At 36.7% G+C, this 22,961-nt stretch overlaps 1 protein-coding gene across 2 annotated transcripts; it reads left to right on the plus strand.

Annotated features, from left to right (window-relative positions):
* The first annotated feature begins 21,124 nt into the window (after nt 1-21,124).
* On the plus strand, nt 21,125-22,516 carry LOC147627833 (uncharacterized). Of its 2 annotated transcripts, XM_086815152.1 has the most exons (3): nt 21,125-21,937; nt 21,971-22,230; nt 22,311-22,516. In XM_086815152.1, exons 1-2 carry the CDS (start codon nt 21,340-21,342, stop codon nt 22,210-22,212), a joined length of 840 nt encoding a protein of 279 aa, XP_086671278.1. In that variant the 5' UTR covers nt 21,125-21,339; the 3' UTR covers nt 22,213-22,230; nt 22,311-22,516. The 2 variants fall into 2 exon arrangements, with proteins under 2 accessions (XP_086671278.1, XP_086671277.1); XM_086815151.1 differs by having other exon boundaries at nt 21,130-22,230.
* Nucleotides 22,517-22,961: the final 445 nt, after the last annotated feature.

A 22,961-nucleotide genomic window follows, 5' to 3' on the forward strand; every position in this document is an offset into this window, starting at 1 on the left:
CCCTTTGGTATTTATTAGCATCTCTCTCTCTCTCTCTCTCTCTCTCTCTCTCTCTCTCTCTCTCGTGCGTGTGCATGCACACACACACACACACACATGGATTCACAAATACAATTTACATTTCGATTTTTGGTTGATCTCATAGCATTTTTGGCCTTTTAGACTAGAGATGATTGTGAGATGATATTTATGAGTTAATATTGCTTTGTTTTTTGGAGATGAATGATATTTATTATTGCTCTCTATCAAACTCTCTATTAGGCTTCCTTTGTAGAAGCTAGGGTTAGGGAAACATAAACTAAAAGATTTCTATCATTTATGCATTAGGGTTAGGTTAAAGAAACTCACCTTGTTTTTCTCCTCTCACTTTTCCTCTTGCTTTCTCATATGTTAAAATAAAGTATACTTTCTAACTTTTTATTATATTTTGTTTCTATTTTGTAGGCTTATTCAAGTCAACAACCCACAACTCTAGCTTCTTGAGGTAAGAGCTCCCTCTGTTCTATTATGCTTTTAGGCTTTTTGGGACTTTATGATTTTCTGTATTCAATATAGTTCAACCTATAATGTAGACTTCAAAAGCATGATTTGATAGGGGCCTACAACGAGTAAAAATAGAAAATAAATTAATTAATGAGAGGATAGCCTTTGTAAGTTGCACAATAATATAAGGTATATTGCTAAGATTTTAAACATTATTAAAGCTTATACAAATTAATCGTAAACAATTGAAATGTCATATCAGTGAAATCTAACTCTCATATCTCTCCCTTTCCTCTTCATGTGCAGCTTAGCAGGTCTAGGGCCCTCTATAACAAACTAATCCATGCTGGTGATCTTTAGCAAAGCATAATATTAATCTTTTTACTTAACGTGCATTGCCACCGTGATTGTGTTTTTTTACCATTTTCGTGCCAGCGAAATTTTTGCTAGTGGCCTTTTTGTTAGCCGATACCAACGAAGCATGCTTCAGCGAAGCATAATATCAATCTTTTTGCTTACGCGCACTAGTGCTGACTACTATATTATTTTTTACTATTTTTTCTTGCTAGTGGGATTTTTGATAGTGCGGTTTTGTTAGCTGACATACCAGCCATCCAACGAAGAAATTGATCCTTCCTAGCGTAGAACGTGTAGGGCCATTTGCATTAGAACAATTTGCACTGGTGCATGGTGGGCATCGTTAATATTTAACAAAGGATAATTTGCACTGGTGCATGGTGGGCATCGTTAATATTTAACAAAGGATAATATTAATCTTTTTGCTTGTTGATCTTTTTCCTTTAGTACATGCACTTTAGCAACGACGGTACTAATGTTTCTTATTTTTTCTTGTCAATGGGCTGATGTAATTCTCAAAATAGTACATTTATCTTTGGTACTTGCAACAAATTTTCTTTCAAGTAATACCAATTAATCAATTAGTATATATCTAAATTAACTACATATTTTATCTCTCTCTTTGTATTTAAGATAGGAAAATGTTGAAAATGAAAAAAAGATCAAGAGAAATAGGGAGTGGAAAATTTATTAGCTCAAACAATCCTCGTATTGAGGTTTCTAGCAGTGTGGTAGACCAAAGAAGCTATCTAATGATGAGATATTGTTTGATCTGAATGTAATGTTAGCTTCAAAGTTCTTGAGCTAAGTGTGACTATCAGTAGGTCGTAATGATATCGATGAAGCATTACTAATTAATCTTCATGATTTTATCACAAATGAATATCTTGCTGGAAGTTGTTCATTTGAAAGAGCGGGTACAATATTCTATCTTCACTTTCAAATGGTTATTAGAATTCATGCAAAGTCAATTATTGTAGTCAATAAACTCCTGAAAAATTGATCCTTCCTAGCGTAGCACGTGTAGGGCCATTTGCATTAGAACAATTTGCACTGGTGCATGGTGGGCATCGGTAATATTTAACAAAGGATAATATTAATCTTTTTGCTTGATCTTTTTCCTTTAGTACATGCACTTTAGCAACGACGGTTCTTGCCAATGGGCTAATGTAATTCTCAAAATAGTACATTTATCTTTGGTACTTGCAACAAAATTTCTTTCAAGTAATACCAATTAATCAATTAGTATATATCTAAATTAACTATATATTTTATCTCTCTTTGTCTTTAACATAGGAAAATGTTGAAAATGAAAAAAAGATAAAGAGAAATAGGGAGTGGAAAATTTATTAGCTCAAACAATCCTCCTATTGAGGTTTCTAGCGGTGTGGTAGACCAAAGAAGCTATCTAATGATGAGATATTGTTTGATCTCAATGCAATGTCAGCTTCAAAGTTCTTGAGCTAAGTGTGACTATCAATAGTTCGTAATGATATCGATGAAGCATTACTAAATAATCTTCATGATTTTATCACAAATGAATATCTTGCTGGAAGTTGTTCATTTGAAAGAGCGGGTACAATATTCTATCTTCACTTTCAAATGGTTATAAAAATTATTGTAGTCAATAAACTCGTAAAAAATTATCTTGGATAAGATAAGAAGAATCTTATTGGTGGAATTGTAATGTGTATGGAATAATTTCATGGGATGATTGGTTATTGTATGAAAGATCTTGAGAAGCCTCATTATAAAAATGTTTCACATAATATTAGTGCAAAAGATATTTCTATGGAAATATAAATTTACATGCAATATGGTGGGGATGATCTCAAGAACAAAGTTTGTCTCACTCCAACTTATATTTTTGGTAGAGCATTAATGTTTTGGAAGTTCTAGTTAAAGCATCCTTTAGGCAATAATTTTTCCCTACCAATCATAAAATGATTCAGACAAGAAAGTATTACCAGTCTTCTAATTAGATAACATATGAATTAGTAGATAATGTATAGATTACAAATAAGCAAAGAATAAAAATAATGGAGACACCTAGACCTAGTAAAGAGATAGTAGAAAATCACAACATTACTATAGATAGTGAAGGATTAGCAAACAATCTTCGAAATCCTTGCACAAAGCCTCTTCCTTTGAGTCTCTCTATGGCTTTCTCAGTTTGTTGGGAGGCCCTCCTAAGACTGGGAAGGGAGAAGTCTCTTGGCTGGCATGGGTTATCTGTGGAGTTTTTTTTTTGCCTTTTGGCCCTCTCTTAAGGAGTTTGTGTGGAGAAAGTGTAGTGAATCCTTTAAATCGAGAAATCTAGATAGGGATTTAAAGGAAGGGCTAGGGAAATTGATCCCTTATTAGTACAAGGCTTGTGCCAAGTTTGATCATTTGAGAACTATCACTTTATTGATTTGTCATATACAAAATCTTGGCCAAAATAATTGCCATTAGAATAACCCCTACTCTTGAGGAGATGATTTCTGAAATTATCATGGCTTTATCAAGGGGAGATCCATTTATGACAACATTTATGCTGCTATATTGGGTAGGGATGTGGCTTTGACGACTAAACTTAAATGTATTCTTCTCCATCTAGATTTGGAGAAGGCATATGATAGGGTGCATTGGTCTTTTGTGGCCAGAGTAATGGATAAAATGGGATTTGGTTCTAGAATGTCTTCTTGCATATTGACTCTTACCTAGGGGAGAAAGTCTAACTTATTGCTGAATGGAAGAGTTGTTGGAGGATTTGAGGTTCACAAATAACTAAGACAACGTTGTCCCCTTTCCCCCCTTCTCTTTTCTATTGCCTCTCATCCTCTAATTAGAGCTCTTGAGATGGACTCCTTTGGTGGGAGGGTGAAGGGATTGAAGCTGAGTAATGGGGAGCAATTGGTTATAAGATGCTTTGCTGATGACTCTCTACTCTTCTTGGAAGCTGATAATGATAATGTCACATTGGATCTTGATATTATGCAATATTTTGTTGATGCTTTAGGCTCCAAATGCAATATTCACAAGTCTGAACTAATTATCTTGTCTGAGGACAATGACTTTGATCTCGAGAGATGGGGGTGTGAGGTGGTGAGGAGAGGTCACATTGTAAGTTACCTAGGGGTTCCAGTTGGGGTGGATGTGACTAGTAAACAACTGACTGATTGGGCATTAGATAGTTTTTTTTGTGAAGCCAAAGAAGTGGTAGGGTGTCAAGGTCCTATTTAATGATAGGGTGGCTATATGAACACAATATTGAATGCCTATATTATGTTTCTTTGCCCTGTGCTAGATTTTGGTAAAGGGCACTGGCAGAAGATAATCAGACATGTTAGAGATTTTGTGTGCAGGAATGTTGGGTCCAATAAGAAGACTCTAGCGTGGCTAGCCTGGGAAAAAATTTTCATGCCTAAATCTAAAGGTGGGCTTGGCATTCTTCACCTTCCTTCTTACACTATTGCTAGGTTGGTTGTGCTTCTACCTAAATGTCTTCATGAGAAGAAAATCTAGTCCAATATGTTAAGGGAATTGGTGGAATGCTCAGCTACCTATCTAGATGGAGTGTGGCAAGGTCTAAGATGGAAAGATAAAGTGTTATCTCATGCCCCTCTCAAAATAACTGGGTCACCACTATGCAGGATGCTATGCACTAATTCGAAAGAGGTGTTGGAACTCATGGTCTGGGATGGATGTGGCAGAGTCTCATGGAAATCTTTACTGTGTTTAGGGATATGCAGGTGGACTCATAAGCTCAATCCCGCTTTAGCCTTACAAGACCCCATAATAGCCAAAAGAGTGAACAATAAGGGGTTGAAGAGATTTAAGGATTGCTAGGATGAAGTTTTAGCGGGATGAAAAGAGCCTGGGAAATTGGAGATAGACTTTGCTTTATCTAATAGAGAAGAATAGGCATGTGTTGGAGGAGCTAAAGGCTAGACATCGCTGTGGATGAAACTTGCGAGATCAAGGATTGGTCCTCTTTTAATGGTTCTAAGCTGGAGAGAGACACAACCATGGTCTTGTATAATTCTTTGAGAGTAAGTGAAGACAATGTCATGTACTGTAACAGAATATGGAAAGTAAATTGTAGCTCTAACTATTTAAGAAGGAAGTGGAAGGGGACATGGGAAATGGAAATACGTACTAAATCTCAGGTTTTTTTGTGGAGAGTCTGTATGGGAGCTTTGCCCATTGGCTCTAAATTGGTTCAAAGAAACTTCAGAAGTGGATGATGCCCTAGATGCAGGACTGCCTTCTTGGAAGATGGGAAACATACATTCTGGGATTGCCTTACTATTAGAGGAGCCTGGGTTAAGATTGGGAAATGGGTCTAAACCTATTTAGGGATGCATGGTCAGTGGGGGGACTGGCTATTTTACAGATGCACATCTAATGATGGACATGTTGATGTTATCTTTAATATTATCAGGTGCTGTTGTTTATGGGAAATAAGGAATTCCATAAACTTCCTTGTGTTTCACAAAGCTTGTGATATAGGAATTGATGTTAGTGGATTGATGCATAAATGTATTTGTATGTAGTGGCCTTGAGCTTTCTCCATCAACTACAAACATACTGGGCTGTGCCTAGTTTTCTGGTGTATTGATGTGCAGGGTCTTAGAAAGCAGAGGGTGAAGATTAAGGTAGCTAGGTATGGATCTAGAGCAAAGAGATGGTATAAGAAGGTCAAACAAGCAAGCTACATCTTTGTGGCATTTATTGAGAATCCAGTGGGGACCAAAACAACAGTTAAAATATGATTTCAAAAAGGGGAGGTGAAGCATGAGGTTTCGGAAAAATAGTCTCAGGCTAGGGGCTGCTGATTTGAAGCTTTAATTGAGGCTTGTATTTTACTTAGGTACCAATTGTCTTGGGATGAGTCTTTTTTTGTTTTAGAGGATGATAGATGGGATTTGGTACGTAGCTTACATAATGGTGGGTGACTCTTTTGTTATTGTGGATGGCTGATTGTGGGGCTGAAAAGAATGATATGTAAAGTTTTTTGTTTTCCATTTATAATATATATATTATTGGTCCCAAAAAAAAAGATACTGAAAGATAACAACATCACTATAGATAGTGAAGGTGATGATAGTGACAATGAGAAAAACATCCACGAGCTTGAATATATTACTTTGTTGCAAAAAAATAATATTGGTATTGTAATCACATGAAAGTGCAATAAAGGACATTTTTAATATCTTTCTCTAAATTTTGATTCCATGGGAATTTTTGTCAAAACAAATAAAAAACTTGTATGGTTCCATTTTTTCTTCCTCTTTCTAGATTGAGAGAGATGTTTTTTTCTAAAGATTAGATGCAATAGAAATCATTAAATTGAAGTAATTATTAGCATAATAAATGATGTTGTAAATTATCTATGAGCTAGCTATTTGCACTCCTATAATTCTTATCATCTGGTTTTGTTAGATAGTAGCATTTTCAAAACAAAATCCTTTTGAATTCGTATGCATGCTATTAGCCAATATTTCATTATTACACACTCAAAAGAATTATCCCAATATTTTATTGATTACACACTTAAAAGACTTGTCTTTACTTTTTTCTTTTTGCAAAGGTAGTGTTTTTCTTTTTACAAAGGTAGGTCTTTGGGTACCTTTCTTTCAATCGCACTTTTCAGACTAATCTTTTTATTTCAATTGCACTTTGGAGACCAATCTCTTTTCCTTTGTGAAAAAGTAGAGTTTTGGTTACCTTCATTGTAATTGCATTGCTGAGAATAAGAATTTCACTGATGGGATCACGTGACCGTTAACATGTTCTTAACGTTAGTTAATAATAACGACACACAATAGTGGGATAAGACACACAAATGTAGAAGGCTAAAATGTTCTTCTTGTTTTTTCTCTTAAAAGAGGTCTACAAAAGAAACATAAGGACTAGAGTACTATGTACAAGTGGTCCAGTATGTGAACATGTTAAGTATGTGAGTTGGCAAGATATGTAGGCCATAACTCGGTTGGACTAGGTAGGTGTAGTCCAACTATAGAATCACTAGAAAAGGTTTGTTGTGTCTAGCTACCAAATAGACTAGTAGTGTAAAGGTGGAATCATCACCCAAGCATGTCATTAGTGTAAGCTCGTGTTGATATTGAAATCAGAACACTCCCCCTCAAGCTCAACTCCATCTCCAAGACTCTAAGCCTAGTGCAAAATCTATGAAGCTTCTCTTGTAACATACCTTCGAGATTAACCAAGTTATGATTAAAGATAATGCTAAGTTTTGGATGCTACATATTTCACTAATGATTTCCAGCAGGTTTTCAATGGTTTTTCAAGAGAAAAAATTCTAACTGTTAAAATTAAGTGAAAATTTAAAATTGAGTTTTCAATTTGTTAGTATGCTCAAAGGAAGCCTTTAGGTGTGTAGATGGACATGCAAATCGAAATTTGATAAAAAAAAGTAAAACGTGATCTATTTTTGGAAACGACTTTCACATACAGCTGATTTTGGCGATTCTTCAAAGCCTTAGGTTGTAGACTGCATGTGTTCTGATAATTTTAAGTACCCACACGACTAGTATCTAAAACTGTGCGTGGAGTAATACCTGTTGTTGCAGATTGCAGCCCTGTGGGACAGTAGATCTGAGAGGCTTGCCAAACCTACAAGCAGCTCTTCCACAACTTCTACAGGTTGTAGACTGCATGTGTTCTGATAATTTTAAGTACCCACACGACTGCCTTAGGTTGTAGACTGCATGTGTTCTGATAATTTTAAGTACCCACACGACTAGTATCTGAAACTGTGCGTGGAGTAATACCTGTTGTTGCAGATTGCAGCCCTGTGGGACAGTAGATCTGAGAGGCTTAGTTTTAATTCTTCAAAGCCTTAGGTTGTAGACTGCATGTGTTCTGATAATTTTAAGTACCCACACGACTAGTATCTGAAACTGTGCGTGGAGTAATACCTGTTGTTGCAGATTGCAGCCCTATGGGACAGTAGATCTGAGAGGCTTGCCAAACCTACAAGCAGCTCTTCCACAACTTCTACAGAGTAGACATGGATTCCCAATCAATCAAGACATCAACAAATATATCGGGGAAGTACACAAACACTCTTTCTATTATTTTACTTAAAATTCTTTTGAGATTAAATAAATAAATCGATAAGTGCATATATGAGAGAATCTGAGTCGATATAGGGCATGCTTAACGATAAGTAATTGTTGACTTTACTAATTATACATGATCTCTTTAGTCTATGTGACTCATTGAATAAATACTTTTGATCGTTAGAACATAATAATTGATTATGTTAAAAACAAGGACTCCCATGTGACTTAAAAGATAAAGAGAAGTTAAAGACTATTTAAATTAAAAGCTTGTTTTATACTTGAAATTGATTGTGATTGATTTGAATATGCATGCCTTAAAAGATTATGGACTAGAGATGATTGTGAGATGATATTTATGAGTTATTATTGCTTTGTTTTTTTGAGATGAATAATATTTATTATTGCTCTCCATCAAAGCTCTCTATTAGGCTTCCTATGTGGAAGCTAGGGTTAGGGAAACATAAACTAAAAGATTTCTATCATTTATGCATTAGGGTTAGGTTAAAGAAACACACCTTGTTTTTCTCCTCTCACTTTTCCTCTTGCTTTCTCATATGTTAAAATAAAGTATACTTTCTAACTTTTTATTATATTTTGTTTCTATTTTGTAGGCTTATTCAAGTCAACAACCCACAACTCTAGCTTCTTGAGGTAAGAGCTCCCTCCATTCTATTATGCTTTTAGGCTTTTTGGGATTTTATAATTTCCTGTATTCAATATATTTCAACCTATAATGTAGACTTCAAAAGCATGATTTGATAGGGGCCTACAACTAGTAAAAATATAAAATTAATTAATAAATGAGAGGATAGCCTTTGTAAGTTGCACAATATAAGGTTTATTGCTAAGATTTTAAACATTATTAAAGCTTATACAAATTAATCGTAAACAATTGAAATGTCATATCAGTGATATCTGACTCTCATATCTTTCCCTTTCCTCTTCATGTGCAGCTTAGCAGGTCTAGGGCCCTCTATAACAAAGTAATCAATGCTGGTGATCTTTAGCAAAGCATAATATTAATCTTTTTACTTACGTGCATTGCCACCGTGATTGTGTTTTTTTACCATTTTTGTGCCAGCGAAATTTTTGCTAGTGGCCTTTTTGTTAGCCGATACCAACAACGAAGCATGCAGGGTGAGGGTTTTTGATCTTCAGCGAAGCATAATATTAATCTTTTTGCTTACGCGCACTAGTGCTGGCAATTGTATTTCTTGAGAGGACTTCCATTAATGAAGTTAGACATTTGCTCACCTTCTAGTGTCTCTAAATGCACTGCACCACTAGGAGTAAGCTCATTAATCACAAACCGTCCTAAGCCACATTTCTTGAGCTTTCGCTTACGCTTCTTAAGTGTGTACAAGAGCACAAGGTCTCCTTTTTTGAATCGGCCAGTTGTTACATTTCGATCATACCATTGCTTTTGTCTCCTCTTCTCAGCATACATCCCCATTACCGCCAATAAGCAGGTCTCATCAAGCTTTTTCAATTCATCAATGCGTTGAGAAAGCTCATGACCAGTCCAGTCCAATTGTTTAGCAACTCGTAGAGTAGGTACAAGAAATTCAATGGGAAGAATCGCATCTAGCCCAAAAGCAAGCTCAAATGGGGTTGTGCCCACAGATGTTTTATAGGCTGTTCTATATGCCCAAAGAACTGAGTGCAACTGTTCCATGGGAACACTCACGGGAACACGGATTATGGAAGGAGGCCGGAAGCAATTAATGCGAGAGAGCGGGATTGTAGCCATGGGAACAGATGAATGGGCTTGGCAAAGAATCCAAGCCATTCAAAACCTTTATTTCTATAAGAGAGATTGTCCTTAACGTTTGGGATCTATTGTGTATGTTAGTCATAGAAAAGAAGTCTTTGGGTGAAGACTCTTCCTTCCAAAGCAAGAACACTTCGAAACATGACTTCTACTAAAATTGAGATAGAGGTCATGCATAACACCAAGGTAATGGTCATTTTAGAAATCTAATTATGGATAGCAGTAATCCAATGATTCGTACAATAGCAGCAAACACACATAGGTGGAAGTGGCTAGTCTCAAGGCAGGGAAGCCTGAGAGGCCAAGGTAATTACAAAAGATAATAATCGAGCTCAAGTTCAAAGAATTTCTTTTATTATGGAAAAGGAGGTCACTTTCCATTATAATTTCACAAAGTGACATAAAAAGTGGTAGGTTGCAGAGCAAAATAATTATGCATCTTCAAGTAATCAGGCTGAAGATAGATGTGAGCAAGTGTTTGTTATAGAGCACATGTTAAAGTCAGTGACTGCTGCAGATGTATCCACAAATGACTGCTGCAGATGTATCCACAAATGATAATGACGTATGGTATGTGGATTTTAAAGCCTCTAACCACATGACTTGTCATGGGTGAGTGGTTTAGAGATGCCAAAATTTTGAAAAATCCAGGTTATGTAGAGACAAGGGGTGACAAAGCTCATCATATTTCTCACATTGGAAATATTCCATTGGCTATGCAAGATAGTAAGATGAGGTACTTCATATGCCTAACATAATAGAGAATTTGGTTTGTGTTGGACAAATAGTTAAACAAGGGTTGTTTGTAGGTACGCTTTAACCCTGAGATTTTTTATGTTGAGGACCAATAGTAAATGTCATTTGGTTCCAAAGGTAACAAGAGTGGGCCGAATGTTTACTTTGAAGGTAAGCAAACATCAGGTTGAAGCTACCATTTTTACATAAGGTGCAAGTGTTGTGGCCACTATAGATATATGGCACAAACGTATTGGTCATGTGAATGAGCACAGATTAAGGTCTATTGTGAGGCTTTGACTCAATAATCACAAACAATTCAAGAAAATATAATTTGCATAATTTTTTTGAGGAAGAAAGAGAATAATTATGTATATAATTAAGAAATCTTGCAACAATGTGATATGAAACACTCTTGGAAGAAAGAGTTCCAACCACCTGACCACCCCCGAGCTATCTCACTCACACTCTCACTCTCATGAAAAACTCGCATTCACACTCGTGATTTGCAAATCTATGTGGAGGCAATTCAGTATAATCATCAGGAAATAAATTTTGAAATTCTTGAAGCATAGGATGATCATAACCCTTTTTCTATTCCTTAAGACTTTTTGTCACAGCAATTCCACGGCATATACATGACAACCTTTTCTTGCTGCTTTAACAAATTATATAGCAGATATCATTCTAAATTCTACATCACATCTTTGACCCTGTAAGTAATAATATTTACCGTCATCTCCAATCATGCAAACTTGCTTCTCATGACACAACATTCTAGCCTTTCTCGACACTAAAACCAATCCATCCCTCATACCTTCCTAAAGGCAACACGTGGAAATCTGTTTTTGACTTGAGGTCACCTATGACAAAAGGTATATTCTTGACATAATCCTTACATGTTTGTTGCTTTCCCAAAGCAAGCTCTACCATAAGCTTCTTTTGATAAAATTTAGTTATTCCTAATTGTTTTGTCACGTGGGGTGATAGAAAACTATGGGTGCTTCCCGAGTCAATCAACACTTGAAAAACATTATTCGTAATCTTGATAGGAATTATTATAATTGAAGCTCCGTTTTTGGCCTTACCTGCATGAACAACAGCATTGACATGTGCATATTCTTCAATCTCCTCTTGGCTATAGTTGCAGCAATTGTTCCTCTTACTCCACGAGCATTGTCATTACTTGAAAATCCACGTACATTCTCCTACACATTTTGCCTTATTTTTTGATCTCTTGTAATTCATCCCTCACGTTCCTCACATGATGCCAGTTTATTTTAGCACTCATAAGTTCTATGACCCTTTTGTAAACAACGAAAACATAAGCCTTCATGCCACGCCTTTTCTACCATCTCTGGGGACAAATATGTGAAAGGCTGATTTTACCATCTTCTTCTCGCTAGTTTACATTCTCCTTTTCTACATAAAATTTTCCTTTTCATCATAAAATGGATTTGATCTCTTTCTTTTATTTCCAAAGCTTTCCTCATTCTTTCCCATCTGTTCATATGTCATGGCACACAGTAGCATAGCATCTTGGACTGTAGTTGGCTTGTTACACTTAACCAAAAATTTGATTTACCTGTTTAAGTCATTCACAAATCGAGAAGCTCTTTCCTTTTCTTTTAAAGAGGGTGAATATTTTTGCAAGTCCCAAAATTTATTATGATATTCTACAACCGTAAGTCCTCTCTACTCTAAGTTTAAAAATTCATTCATTTTCTCCATGTGGTATTGTGGGTGGACAGTAATGCTGAATCATATGCCTTTTTATTAGAGGCCATGTGATTTCCTCATTCCGTAACTCCATGCTGTGCATAATAGACTTCTACCACCATAATTTTGCAGAACCTTCCAAAAGAAGTAATGCTGTCTTTGCATTAGCTTCCTCACTGAAAATACATGTTCAAAAATAATCTTCAAGAGCTGCTCAATCCATGCTTCCGCTTCACTCCTCTTCGCCTTTCCATTAAAGGTTGGTAGTGACCTGTTCTTCATAACTTGTTTGAGGGAAAAATCATCTACATGTCCGGATTTAAATCATGTGCCCTTAGCAGTTTTTATGGCCTGCAATATATCGTGCAACTCCTTATTTAATAGCTCGATGTACTAAAAGATCGAAACCAACCTATGCAGCAACTCTTGGTTGAGGACTTATAAGAATTTCATCAAGTTCTTCTTGCTACTCATCATTAGAATTTCTTGCTCTTTGACCTTCTCGTTGACCATGTCTATCATAAAAATTTAGACGATCTTCCATCTCTCCATCTTCTCGGTCATCTCTATCTTCTTCATTTAAATTCATGGAATTTCTTGCTCTTTGACCTTCTCGTTGACCATGTCCTATCATAAAAATTTAGACGATCTTCCATCTCTCCATCTTCTCGGACATCTCTATCTTCTTCATTTAAATTCATGGAAGCTTGAGCATGCATGGCTCTCATTCTTTCCTCCAATTCTTGATTCCTATCAATAAGTCTAATAACTTCTACACCCACATGCAATAATCCTTGCAAAAGCTTCTCTTCTTGCCCCAGGTTAACTACTGAATTTGTTTGATGTACAGCCATCCTGTGATTGTACCACAAAATTGCAAAACAATTCTTAAGAGAAAGAAACTCTTGGCTGTATCACAAAAATTGAAAATAATATTAGTTATCCAAGACGTGTAATATCTATAAAATCAAGTGCAGATTGCCCAACCTAGGCTCTGATACCAACAACTAAAATGTACCCATATTCTATTCCATGATCTATGCACAAAATTTCTCAAAACTTATAGAAAAATCACATCATACTTCAGAAAACAAAGAGATTTCAATAAACCATAATCGTTGACAATTCCAAACTAACAATAATAATCGTCAATACAAAATCTCAAATTCAGAGAGAGAATCACCAACAAAAAAATATAGCCATTAGGTCTTTCCTCCGATGCCCGTCCACCCAACCACCACACTGGACGTCACGGCTATCCCGGCTCTCTCTCTCTCTCTCTCTCTCTCTCTCTCTCTCTCTCTCTATCCTGCAAGCACAGAAATCACCTCAAGGCACTACAAGAAGCCGAAAAAATAGCCCACAAAAATTAGCAGATTATAAATTTAAAGCAAAATAATGGAAAGAGTGTTTGTGTACTTTCCCAAAATATTTGTTGATGTCTTGATTGATTGGGAATCCATGTCTACTCTCTAGAATTTGTGGAAGAGCTTCTTGTAAGCCTCTCAGATCTACTGTCAGGGCTGCAATCTGCAAACAGGTATTACTTCGAGCATAGTTTTCAGATACTAGTCGTGTGGGTACTTACAATGATCAGAACCTATGCATTCTACAACCCAAGGCTTTGCGGAATCGCTAAAATGAGCTGTATGTGAAAGTCGTCTTAAAAAATAGAACACGTTTTACTTTTTTTTTATCAAATTTCGATTTGCATGTCCATCTACACACCTAAAGGCTTCCTTTGAGCATACTAACTAATTGAAAACCTAATCTTAAATTTTCACTTAATTTTAACAGTTAGAATTTTTACTCCTGAAAAACTAGTGAAAACCTGTTGGAATTCATTACTGAAATCTGTAGCATCCAAAACTTAGCATTATCTTTAATCATAACTTGGTTAATATCGGAGGTACGTTACAAGAGAAGCTTCATAGATTTTGCACTAGGCTTAGAGTCTTGGAGATGGAGTTGAGCTTGAGGGGGAGTGTTTAGATTTCAATATTAACACGAGCTTACACTCATGACATGCTTGGGTGACGATTCCACCTTTACACTACTAGTCTGTTTTGTAGCTAGACACAATAAACCTTTTCTAGTGATTCTATAGTTGGACTACACCTACCTAGTCCTATGGCCTACTTATCTTGCCAACTCACATACTTAACATGTTCACATAGTGGACCACTTATACATAGTACTCTAGTCCTTATGTTGCTTTTGTAGTCCTATTTTAAGAGCAAAAACAAGAAGAAGATTTTAGCCTTCCATATTTGTGTGTCTTATCCCACTATTGTGTGAGTGTGTGCTTCAAGAGCTCAAGGTCTCTCTCCTTCTCCAATCTTTTCATACCTATGCATAAACATTAATACTTAAAACTCCTATCAATTTACTCTATGTATAGTTGGCAAACAATCCTAGACCCTAGCACCCTTCATAAGATATAAGCAAGAAAGTGTTTAAAGAAGCCTACCTCATGAATTCAGGAGAAATTCACACCTTTGGCAAACCGAGCAATCCACATAATATCTCTATGCATAGATCAGGCCTCTTTATGCATATATCCCTCTATATACGTAGAGGCCTCTTTATGCATATATTCCTCTATATGTAGAGGCCTCTTTATGCATAGATCCTTTATGCATACTAGCAACATGAAAAAAACTACTTCCATATAGCACCTAAGGGTGTACCATTAACATCACCTAAGGGTATACAATTAATAAATAGGGTTTAGGGTTTAGAGCTTGCTTGAATAGGAAGGGCGAGGTGTTGCACCAAAAAACAAAAACCCTACAAACACATGAAGCATAAACCATAAACATAATGCTTATTGCAATAAATTGAGAGGGTTGCTCACCTTTCTTAGAGGAGAGCATTTCTCACCTTATGTAAAAATGTCCTCTAAAAAATAAAAAATGAATAAATATTAGGTGAAATGATATTTGAACTACATTATAGTAGAAACCTATGATTACGTGAGATTCTTGTTCCTCGCTAATAGTGTCATTTAGTGATAAGATCTCGCTAAAGAACACAAAATCATCAACTTCATTCTCACTACTTTTCTATCTGTTCATGAACCAATCTAATCTTAGAGGTGAAGTATCAAAATTTTATTTGTTAATTAAAATATCATAGATATCTTTTGTCATCTAGAAAGTGTCAACTTTCTGGAGCTCCATGCCTCTTCCTTGATATGGCGTTATCTAATTAGAAGACGGGTAATACTTTCTTGTCTCAATCATTTTATGAATGGTAGGAAAAAATTATTGCCTAAAGGATGCTTTAACTAGAACTTCCAAAACATTATTGCTCTATCAAAAATATAAGTTGGAGTGAGACAAACTTTTTTTTTGAGATCATCCCCACCATATTGCATGTAAATTTATATTTCCATAGAAATATCTTTTGCACTAATATCATATGAAACATTCTTATAATGAGGCTTGTCAGGATCTTTCATACAATAACCAATCCTCCCATGAAATGTGTCCATATTTGTTTGCCTTAAATCTCTACACATTACAATTCCACCAATAAGATTCTTCTTATCTTATCCAAGATAAATTTTCACGAGTTTATTGACTACAATAATTGACTTTGCATGAATTCTAATAACCATTTGAAAGTGAAGATAGAATATTATACCCGCTCTTTCGAATGAACAACTTCTAGCAAGATATTCATTTGTGATAAAATCATGAAGATTATTTACTAATGCTTCATCGATATCATTACGACCTATTGATGGTCATACTTAGCTTAAGAACTTTGAAGCTGACATTGCATTGAGATCAAACAATATCTCATCATTAGATAGCTTCTTTGGTCTACCACACTGCTAGAAACCTCAATAGGAGGATTGTTTGAGCTAATAAATTTTCCACTCCCTATTTCTCTTGATCTTTTTTTCATTTTCAACATTTTCCTATGTTAAAGACAAAGAGAGAGATAAAATATATAGTTAATTTAGATATATACTAATTGATTAATTGGTATTACTTGAAAGAAAATTTGTTGCAAGTACCAAAGATAAATGTACTATTTTGAGAATTACATCAGCCCATTGGCAAGAAAAAATAAGAAACATTAATACCGTCGTTGCTAAAGTGCATGTACTAAAGGAAAAAGATCAACAAGCAAAAAGATTAATATTATCCTTTGTTAAATATTAACGATGCCCACCATGCACCAGTGCAAATTGTTCTAATGCAAATGGCCCTATCGTGCTACGCTAGGAAGGATCAATTTCTTCGTTGGATGGCTGGTATGTCAGCTAACAAAACGGCACTATCAAAAATCCCACTAGCAAGAAAAAATAGTAAAAAATAATATAGTAGTCAGCACTAGTGCTTCGCTGAAGATCAAAAACCCTCACCCTGCATGCTTCTTTGGTATCGGCTAACAAAAAGGCCACTAGCAAAAATTTCGCTGGCACGAAAATGGTAGAAAAACACAATCACGGTGGCAATGCACGTAAGTAAAAAGATTAATATTATGCTTTGCTAAAGATCACCAGCATGGATTACTTCGTTATAGAGGGCCCTAGACCTGCTAAGCTGCACATGAAGAGGAAAGGAAGAGATATGAGAGTCAGATATCAGTGATATGACATTTCAATTGTTTACGATTAATTTGTATAAGCTTTAATAATGTTTAAAATCTGAGCAATAAACCTTATATTATTGTGCAACTTACAAAGGCTATCCTCTCATTAATTAATTTATTTTCTATTTTTACTCGTTGTAGGCCCCTATCAAATCATGCTTTTGAAGTCTACATTATAGGTTGAACTATATTGAACACAGAAAATCATACTATCAAATCATGCTTTTGAAGTCTACATTATAGGTTGAACTATATTGAACACAGAAAATCATAAAATTCCAAAAAGCCTAAAAGCATAATAGAACGGAGGGAGCTCTTACCTCAAGAAGCTAGAGTTGTGGGTTGTTGACTTGAATAAGCCTACAAAATAGAAACAAAATATAATAAAAAGTTAGAAAGTATACTTTATTTTAACATATGAGAAAGCAAGAGAAAAAGTGAGAGGAGAAAAACAAGGTGAGTTTCTTTAACCTAATCTTAATGGATTGAAATCTTTTAGTTTATGTTTCCCTAACCCTAGCTTCTACATAGGAAGCCTAATAGAGAGCTTTGATGGAGAGCAATAATAAATATCATTCATCTCAAAAAAACAAAGCAATAATAACTCATAAATATCATCTCACAATCATCTCTAGTCCATAATCTTTCAAGGCATGCATATTCAAATCAATCACAATCAATTTCAAGTATAAAACAAGCTTTTAATTTAAACAGTCTAACTTCTCTTTATCTTTTAAGTCACATGGGAGTCCTTGTTTTTAGCATAATCAATTATTATGTTCTAACGAGAAAGGTCATCTCTAGTCACTATAGCTAAGTCTTAACTATGCTTATGTGTTAGTCCACCCGGTCTATATAGATAAGATAGTCAATCTTGATAGCAATTTCTAAGGCAAAGCCTAATAACTAGTCTCTTTGGGAGACTAATATCTTTCAATCTATTTGGAATTAAAGAAAAATCAAAACTATAAAATTTTAGGACTTTTAATGCTCTATAAAGCGCGTCTCAGTGATGGTTCTCTAAAAATGAGTTCTAAGGTCTCTTTGAGAGCATTCAATACAATCAAAATTGTGTTTTCAGCATAAAATTGCCAAAAACAGCCAAGTGCCCCACTTTGCACTCGAAGAACTTAAAAACGAAAGGAATTTTGACTTTCTAGAGTCTCATACACTTGTAGAGTTTCTTGCTATCTAAAACTTTCATATTTACATCAAAATCTGATTCTAAACATAGGGAAAGAAAAACTCTTTGAAAAATAGCCCCTAATGAAGGTTTTATCTAGTCATAAACTAGTTAAATATTATATCTTCTAATTCTTTATCTCCAAAAGTATTTATTCTATGAGTCGCATAGACTAAAGAGATCATGTATAATTAATAAAGTCAAGAATTACTCATCGTTAAGCGCGCTCTATATCGACTGAGATTCTCTCATATATGCACTTATCGATTTATTTATTTAATCTCAAAAGAATTTAAAGCAAAATAATAGAAAGAGTGTTTGTGTACTTCCCCGATATATTTGTTGATGTCTTGATTGATTGGGAATCCATGTCTACTCTCCAAAAGTTATGGAGGAAAAGCTGCTTGTAGATTTGGCAAGCCTCTTAGATCTGCTGTCAGGGCTGCAATCTGCACAACAGGTATTACTCCACGCAGAGTTTCAGATACTAGTCGTGTGGGTACTTAAAATTCTCAGAACGCATGCAGTCTACAACCCAAGGCTTTGCGGAATCGCCAAAATCAGCTGTATATGAAAGTCGTTTCCAAAAATAGATCACGTTTTACTTTTTTTAATCAAATTTCGATTTGCATGTCCATCTACACACCTAAAGACTTCCTTTGAGCATACTAACAAATTGAAAACTCAATTTTAAATTTTCACTTAATTTTAACAGTTAGAATTTTTACTCCTGAAAAACCACTGAAAACCTGTTGGAATTCATTATTGAAATCTGTAGCATCCAATACTTAGCATTATCTTTAATCATAACTTGGTTAATCTCGAAGGTATGTTACAAGAGAAGCTTCATAGATTTTGCACTAGGCTTAGAGTCTTGGAGATGGAGTTGAGCTTGAGGGGGGGTGTTCTGATTTCAATATATCAACACGAGCTTACACTAATGACATGCTTGGGTGATGATTCCACCTTTACACTACTAGTCTATTTGGTAGCTAGACACAACAAACCTTTTCTAGTGATTCTATAGTTGGGGACTCCACCTATTTGGTCCAACAGAGTTATGGCCTACTTATCTTGCCAACTCACATACTTAACATGTTCACATAGTGGACCACTTGTGCATAGTACTCTAGTCCTTATGTTTCTTTTGTAGACCTCTTTTAAGAGAAAAAATAAGAAGAAGATTTTAGCCTTCTATATTTGTGTGTCTTATCCCACTATTGTGCGAGTGTGTGCTTCAAGAGCTCAAGGTCTCTCTCCTTCTCCAATCTTTTCATACCTATGCATAAACATTAATACTCTATATGTATAGTTGGCAAACAATCCTAGACCCTAGCACCCTTCATAAAAATAAGCAAGAAAATGTTTAAAGAAGCCTATCACATGAATTGAGGAGAAATTCACACCTTTGGCAAACCAGGAGCAATCCACATAATATCTTTATGCATAGATCAGGCCTCTTTATGCATATATCCCTTTATACGTAGAGGCCTCTTTATGCATAGATCCTTTATGCATACTAGCAACATTAAAAAAACTACTTCCATAGCACCTAAGGGTGTACCATTAACATCACCTGAGGGTATACAATTAATAGAAAGGGTTTAGGATTTAGAGCTTACTTGAATAGGAAGGGCTAGGTGTTGCACCAAAAAACAGAAGCCCTATAAACACATGAAACTAAACCATGAAACACATGAAACATAAACCATAAACATAATGCTTATTGCAATAAATTGAGAGGGTTGCTCATCTTTCTTAGAGGAGAGCATTTCTCACCTTATGTGAAAATGTCCTCTAAAAAATAAAAAATAAATAAATATTAGGTGAAATGATATTCAAGAACTACATTTATAGTAGAAACCTATGATTACGTGAGATTCTCATCGCTCGCTAATAGTGTCATTTAGTGATAAGATGTCGCTAAATAACACAAAATTGTTGCTTTAGGGTGTCATTTTAGTGATGCCCATAAGTTTTGTCACTATTTCCCTATCGCTAATATAACCACATATACCTTCTATTACGAACAAACGCAAGAAAAAAAAGGGATATGAGAAGGAGTAACTAAAGCCACACCCATATCCAACTCCAAAAAGAAGCCCAGTGGAAGTTTGAGTTGACAGTGGCTAGGAATAGTCATCCAGCAAGCCCAAACCATCTGTTGGCACAAACCCAAGCCATTCCTCCAGGGTCACGCGCTAGGGCCTATGAACATATGAGAGGACAAATCCTTGAGATGAGAGAGGGGATGGGAGGTGCTTGGGTATACCAAAATTGAGATCCTTAAAGAATCCTATCTCACCTAACATTACCAATGCATCACAGTTCTAAGAGAGGTGAAAAGTTTGCATCAAGTATTTTGGTTCTGCCAATGTTGGAGAGGCATCCCCTTGAAGTTCAACCACATATTAGCATGCAAACCTATAAGTGTGCAATCTCTTTCTTTCCATATGTGTTAAGAACTAAGATATTAGTGAAAGGGGCACCCTCTCCCCCTTGGTTTAATGACACCTCTTCAACTATATGATAGTTCTCCTCTTTGCATGGGACTACTATTCTTGTAAGTTCAACTACTTGAACAAAGCATTGCAAGAGCTAGGTGGGACACGACCCTAAGGTGAAGACTAAAGTGAATCATAGGTATCAAACAAGTTAATCACTGGTTGTAGCCACACATCATCGCTTGAGACTCATTAACCCACTAGCTTTGAAAGTTACCTGTTTGAGTACATGTGTATTCCTCAAACTTAAACAAATGGGGAACCCTTAGATTTCAACTCAAGGGAGATAGGAGACTCACTATATAATTGATCAATAATATTGTAATATAGGAGACTCAATATATCTAATCAGTGTTGCATATTGAACCTTGAGTGCTAGTATATATAATTGGAGTTGCATATTGACCTATACCTTAAGTGCTGCATGACGTTAAATTAATTACTTCAAAGACGAATTATTTAGTAAATTCCCTTACTTTGTAGAGAGCTAAGGTAAATTATTAGTACTGCTTGTGAGAACTAAGTTCAATTAATTGCTTCAAACGACGTAGGAAACTCAATATAATATATAATAAGTGCTGCTTCCCTACTCTGCTGAATATAATATATAGTTAGTGGTGCTTCGAAGTGAAATCTCCATAAAGTAAGGGTTTCCCATTTTTTACAATCTGAGGAACACGCACGGACTCAAACCTGGAGTTCTTTAAGCTAGTGGGTTGATAAGTGCTTGCAGTCTCATGATATGATGCGTGGCCTCTCATGCGAAACCTTAGTGCGATGGTGAACAATAATCGGAACAAATCGACGTAAAGGCTGCGGACTCTGCTATAAAATGGAGAAGAAATTGCTCATGGGTATGCGCATAAGCTAGTGTGCTTAGGGCTTTGTTCGCTTGCAGATCAAAAAATGACTCGTGTGAAAGGCATGTTTTTGGCCGCGACTGTGGCGTTGTTGCTGGTAGTGATGGTGGGCAGCAACGAGCTTGGGCAGGCAGAAGGTGATGGAGGAGAGGAGGACGAGGGGCTGATTTACGAAGGACCATTAAAAGGGCCAGGAGGTAAGTGGAGAGGTTCAAGAATTCCTGGCACTGGAAGGACTGAACCGCCCAAGGGAAGACTAGCTGATGCCAAAGGCCCCGCGACAAAAGTTGAAGCGCCCGATACTGGAAGGGCTGGAGGTGAGGGGCGGCGTCCTTTCATACTTGGAGGAGGTCAGATTCCTCTCGCTGGGGGTGAGGAACCTGGCTACGAGGGAGGAGGATCAGACGCGGGGGACGACGGACCCGGCGATGCGGGTGATGATGAAGGAGGCGCAGACGCTGGGGGTGACGGACCCGGTAACGAGGGCGATGATGAAGGAGGCGGAGACTCTGCGGATGACGGGACTGGTGACAAGGGTGATGATGGAGCCGGTGCAGACTCTGGGGATGACGGATCCGGCGATGAGGGAGATGTGGACGATGGACCCGGCGACGATGAGGGAGATGATGTAGGTCCGGGAGGAGGTCAGGCTCCTCTCCCTCCTGAAGAAGGAGGAGGAGCCGACGCGGGGGGTGATGGACCCGCCGATGGGGGTGATGACGAAGGAGGCGCAGACGCTGGGGGTGACACACCCGGTGACGAGGGCGATGATGAAGGAGGCGCAGATGCTGGAGATGACGGGCCTGGCGACGAGGGTGATGATGGAGGTGGAGCAGAAGCTGGGGATGACGGACCCGGCGATGAGGGGCATGCCGGAGGCGGAGAAGACGCTGGACGAGTAAACGATGGCAAGGATTAGGTCTTACGAGGACAATATGTATGTATTTCTCGGAGTGTATTTTTTATTAGCACTTTTCTCTCTCACGTCTGATTTCTTGGTGGCTTTTTGTGAAGCAGCTTCGCTTCATCATCCGCATGTGCTGCAAAGTTATCCCAATAGTAGTACTTGATCTTTACTTGTGATGCAACTTCCCTGGTGTGTTAGGAAGTTGTGAAGGAATTGTAGTAATGCCCTCTTACTTTTCTATCCCATAACAATATATGCAACCCACAAGAGCTTCTGTATGTGTGTAAACCTTTTGCTAAATAAAACGCACGACCTATTAGAATTACAGTCCATTCATCTCCTCTCTCTCTCTCTTTTCCTACACACGTGCACACGAATGAACACATGCAATTTACATATCTGATCTCCTATGTTTTGCAAGGAGATTAAAAAAAAGATTAAATAAAGTTTCATTGACACCTACAAAAGGCCAAAAACGCTATGAGATCAACGAGAAATCGAAATGTAAATTGTATTTGTGAATCCATGTGTGTGTTTGTGTGTGTGCATGCACACGCACGAGAGAGAGAGAGAGAGAGAGAGAGAGAGAGAGAGAGAGAGATACACAATAAATAATAAAGCTTAGTACCAAAGGGATCACAATGAAAATAAGTGAATAGCAAACTGATCATAATGGAATAAAGCTAATCCACTACAAGGGATCGAGCTCATACCCGCGCTCCTAGCCGCTAAAAATGACTTATGAAAAAAAGTAGCGGGCC

This window comes from Cibotium barometz, chromosome 20, assembly GCF_041138505.1.
Source record: "Cibotium barometz isolate CiBa-2024 chromosome 20, ASM4113850v1, whole genome shotgun sequence".
In the NCBI taxonomy this organism is placed as follows: domain Eukaryota; kingdom Viridiplantae; phylum Streptophyta; class Polypodiopsida; order Cyatheales; family Cibotiaceae; genus Cibotium; species Cibotium barometz.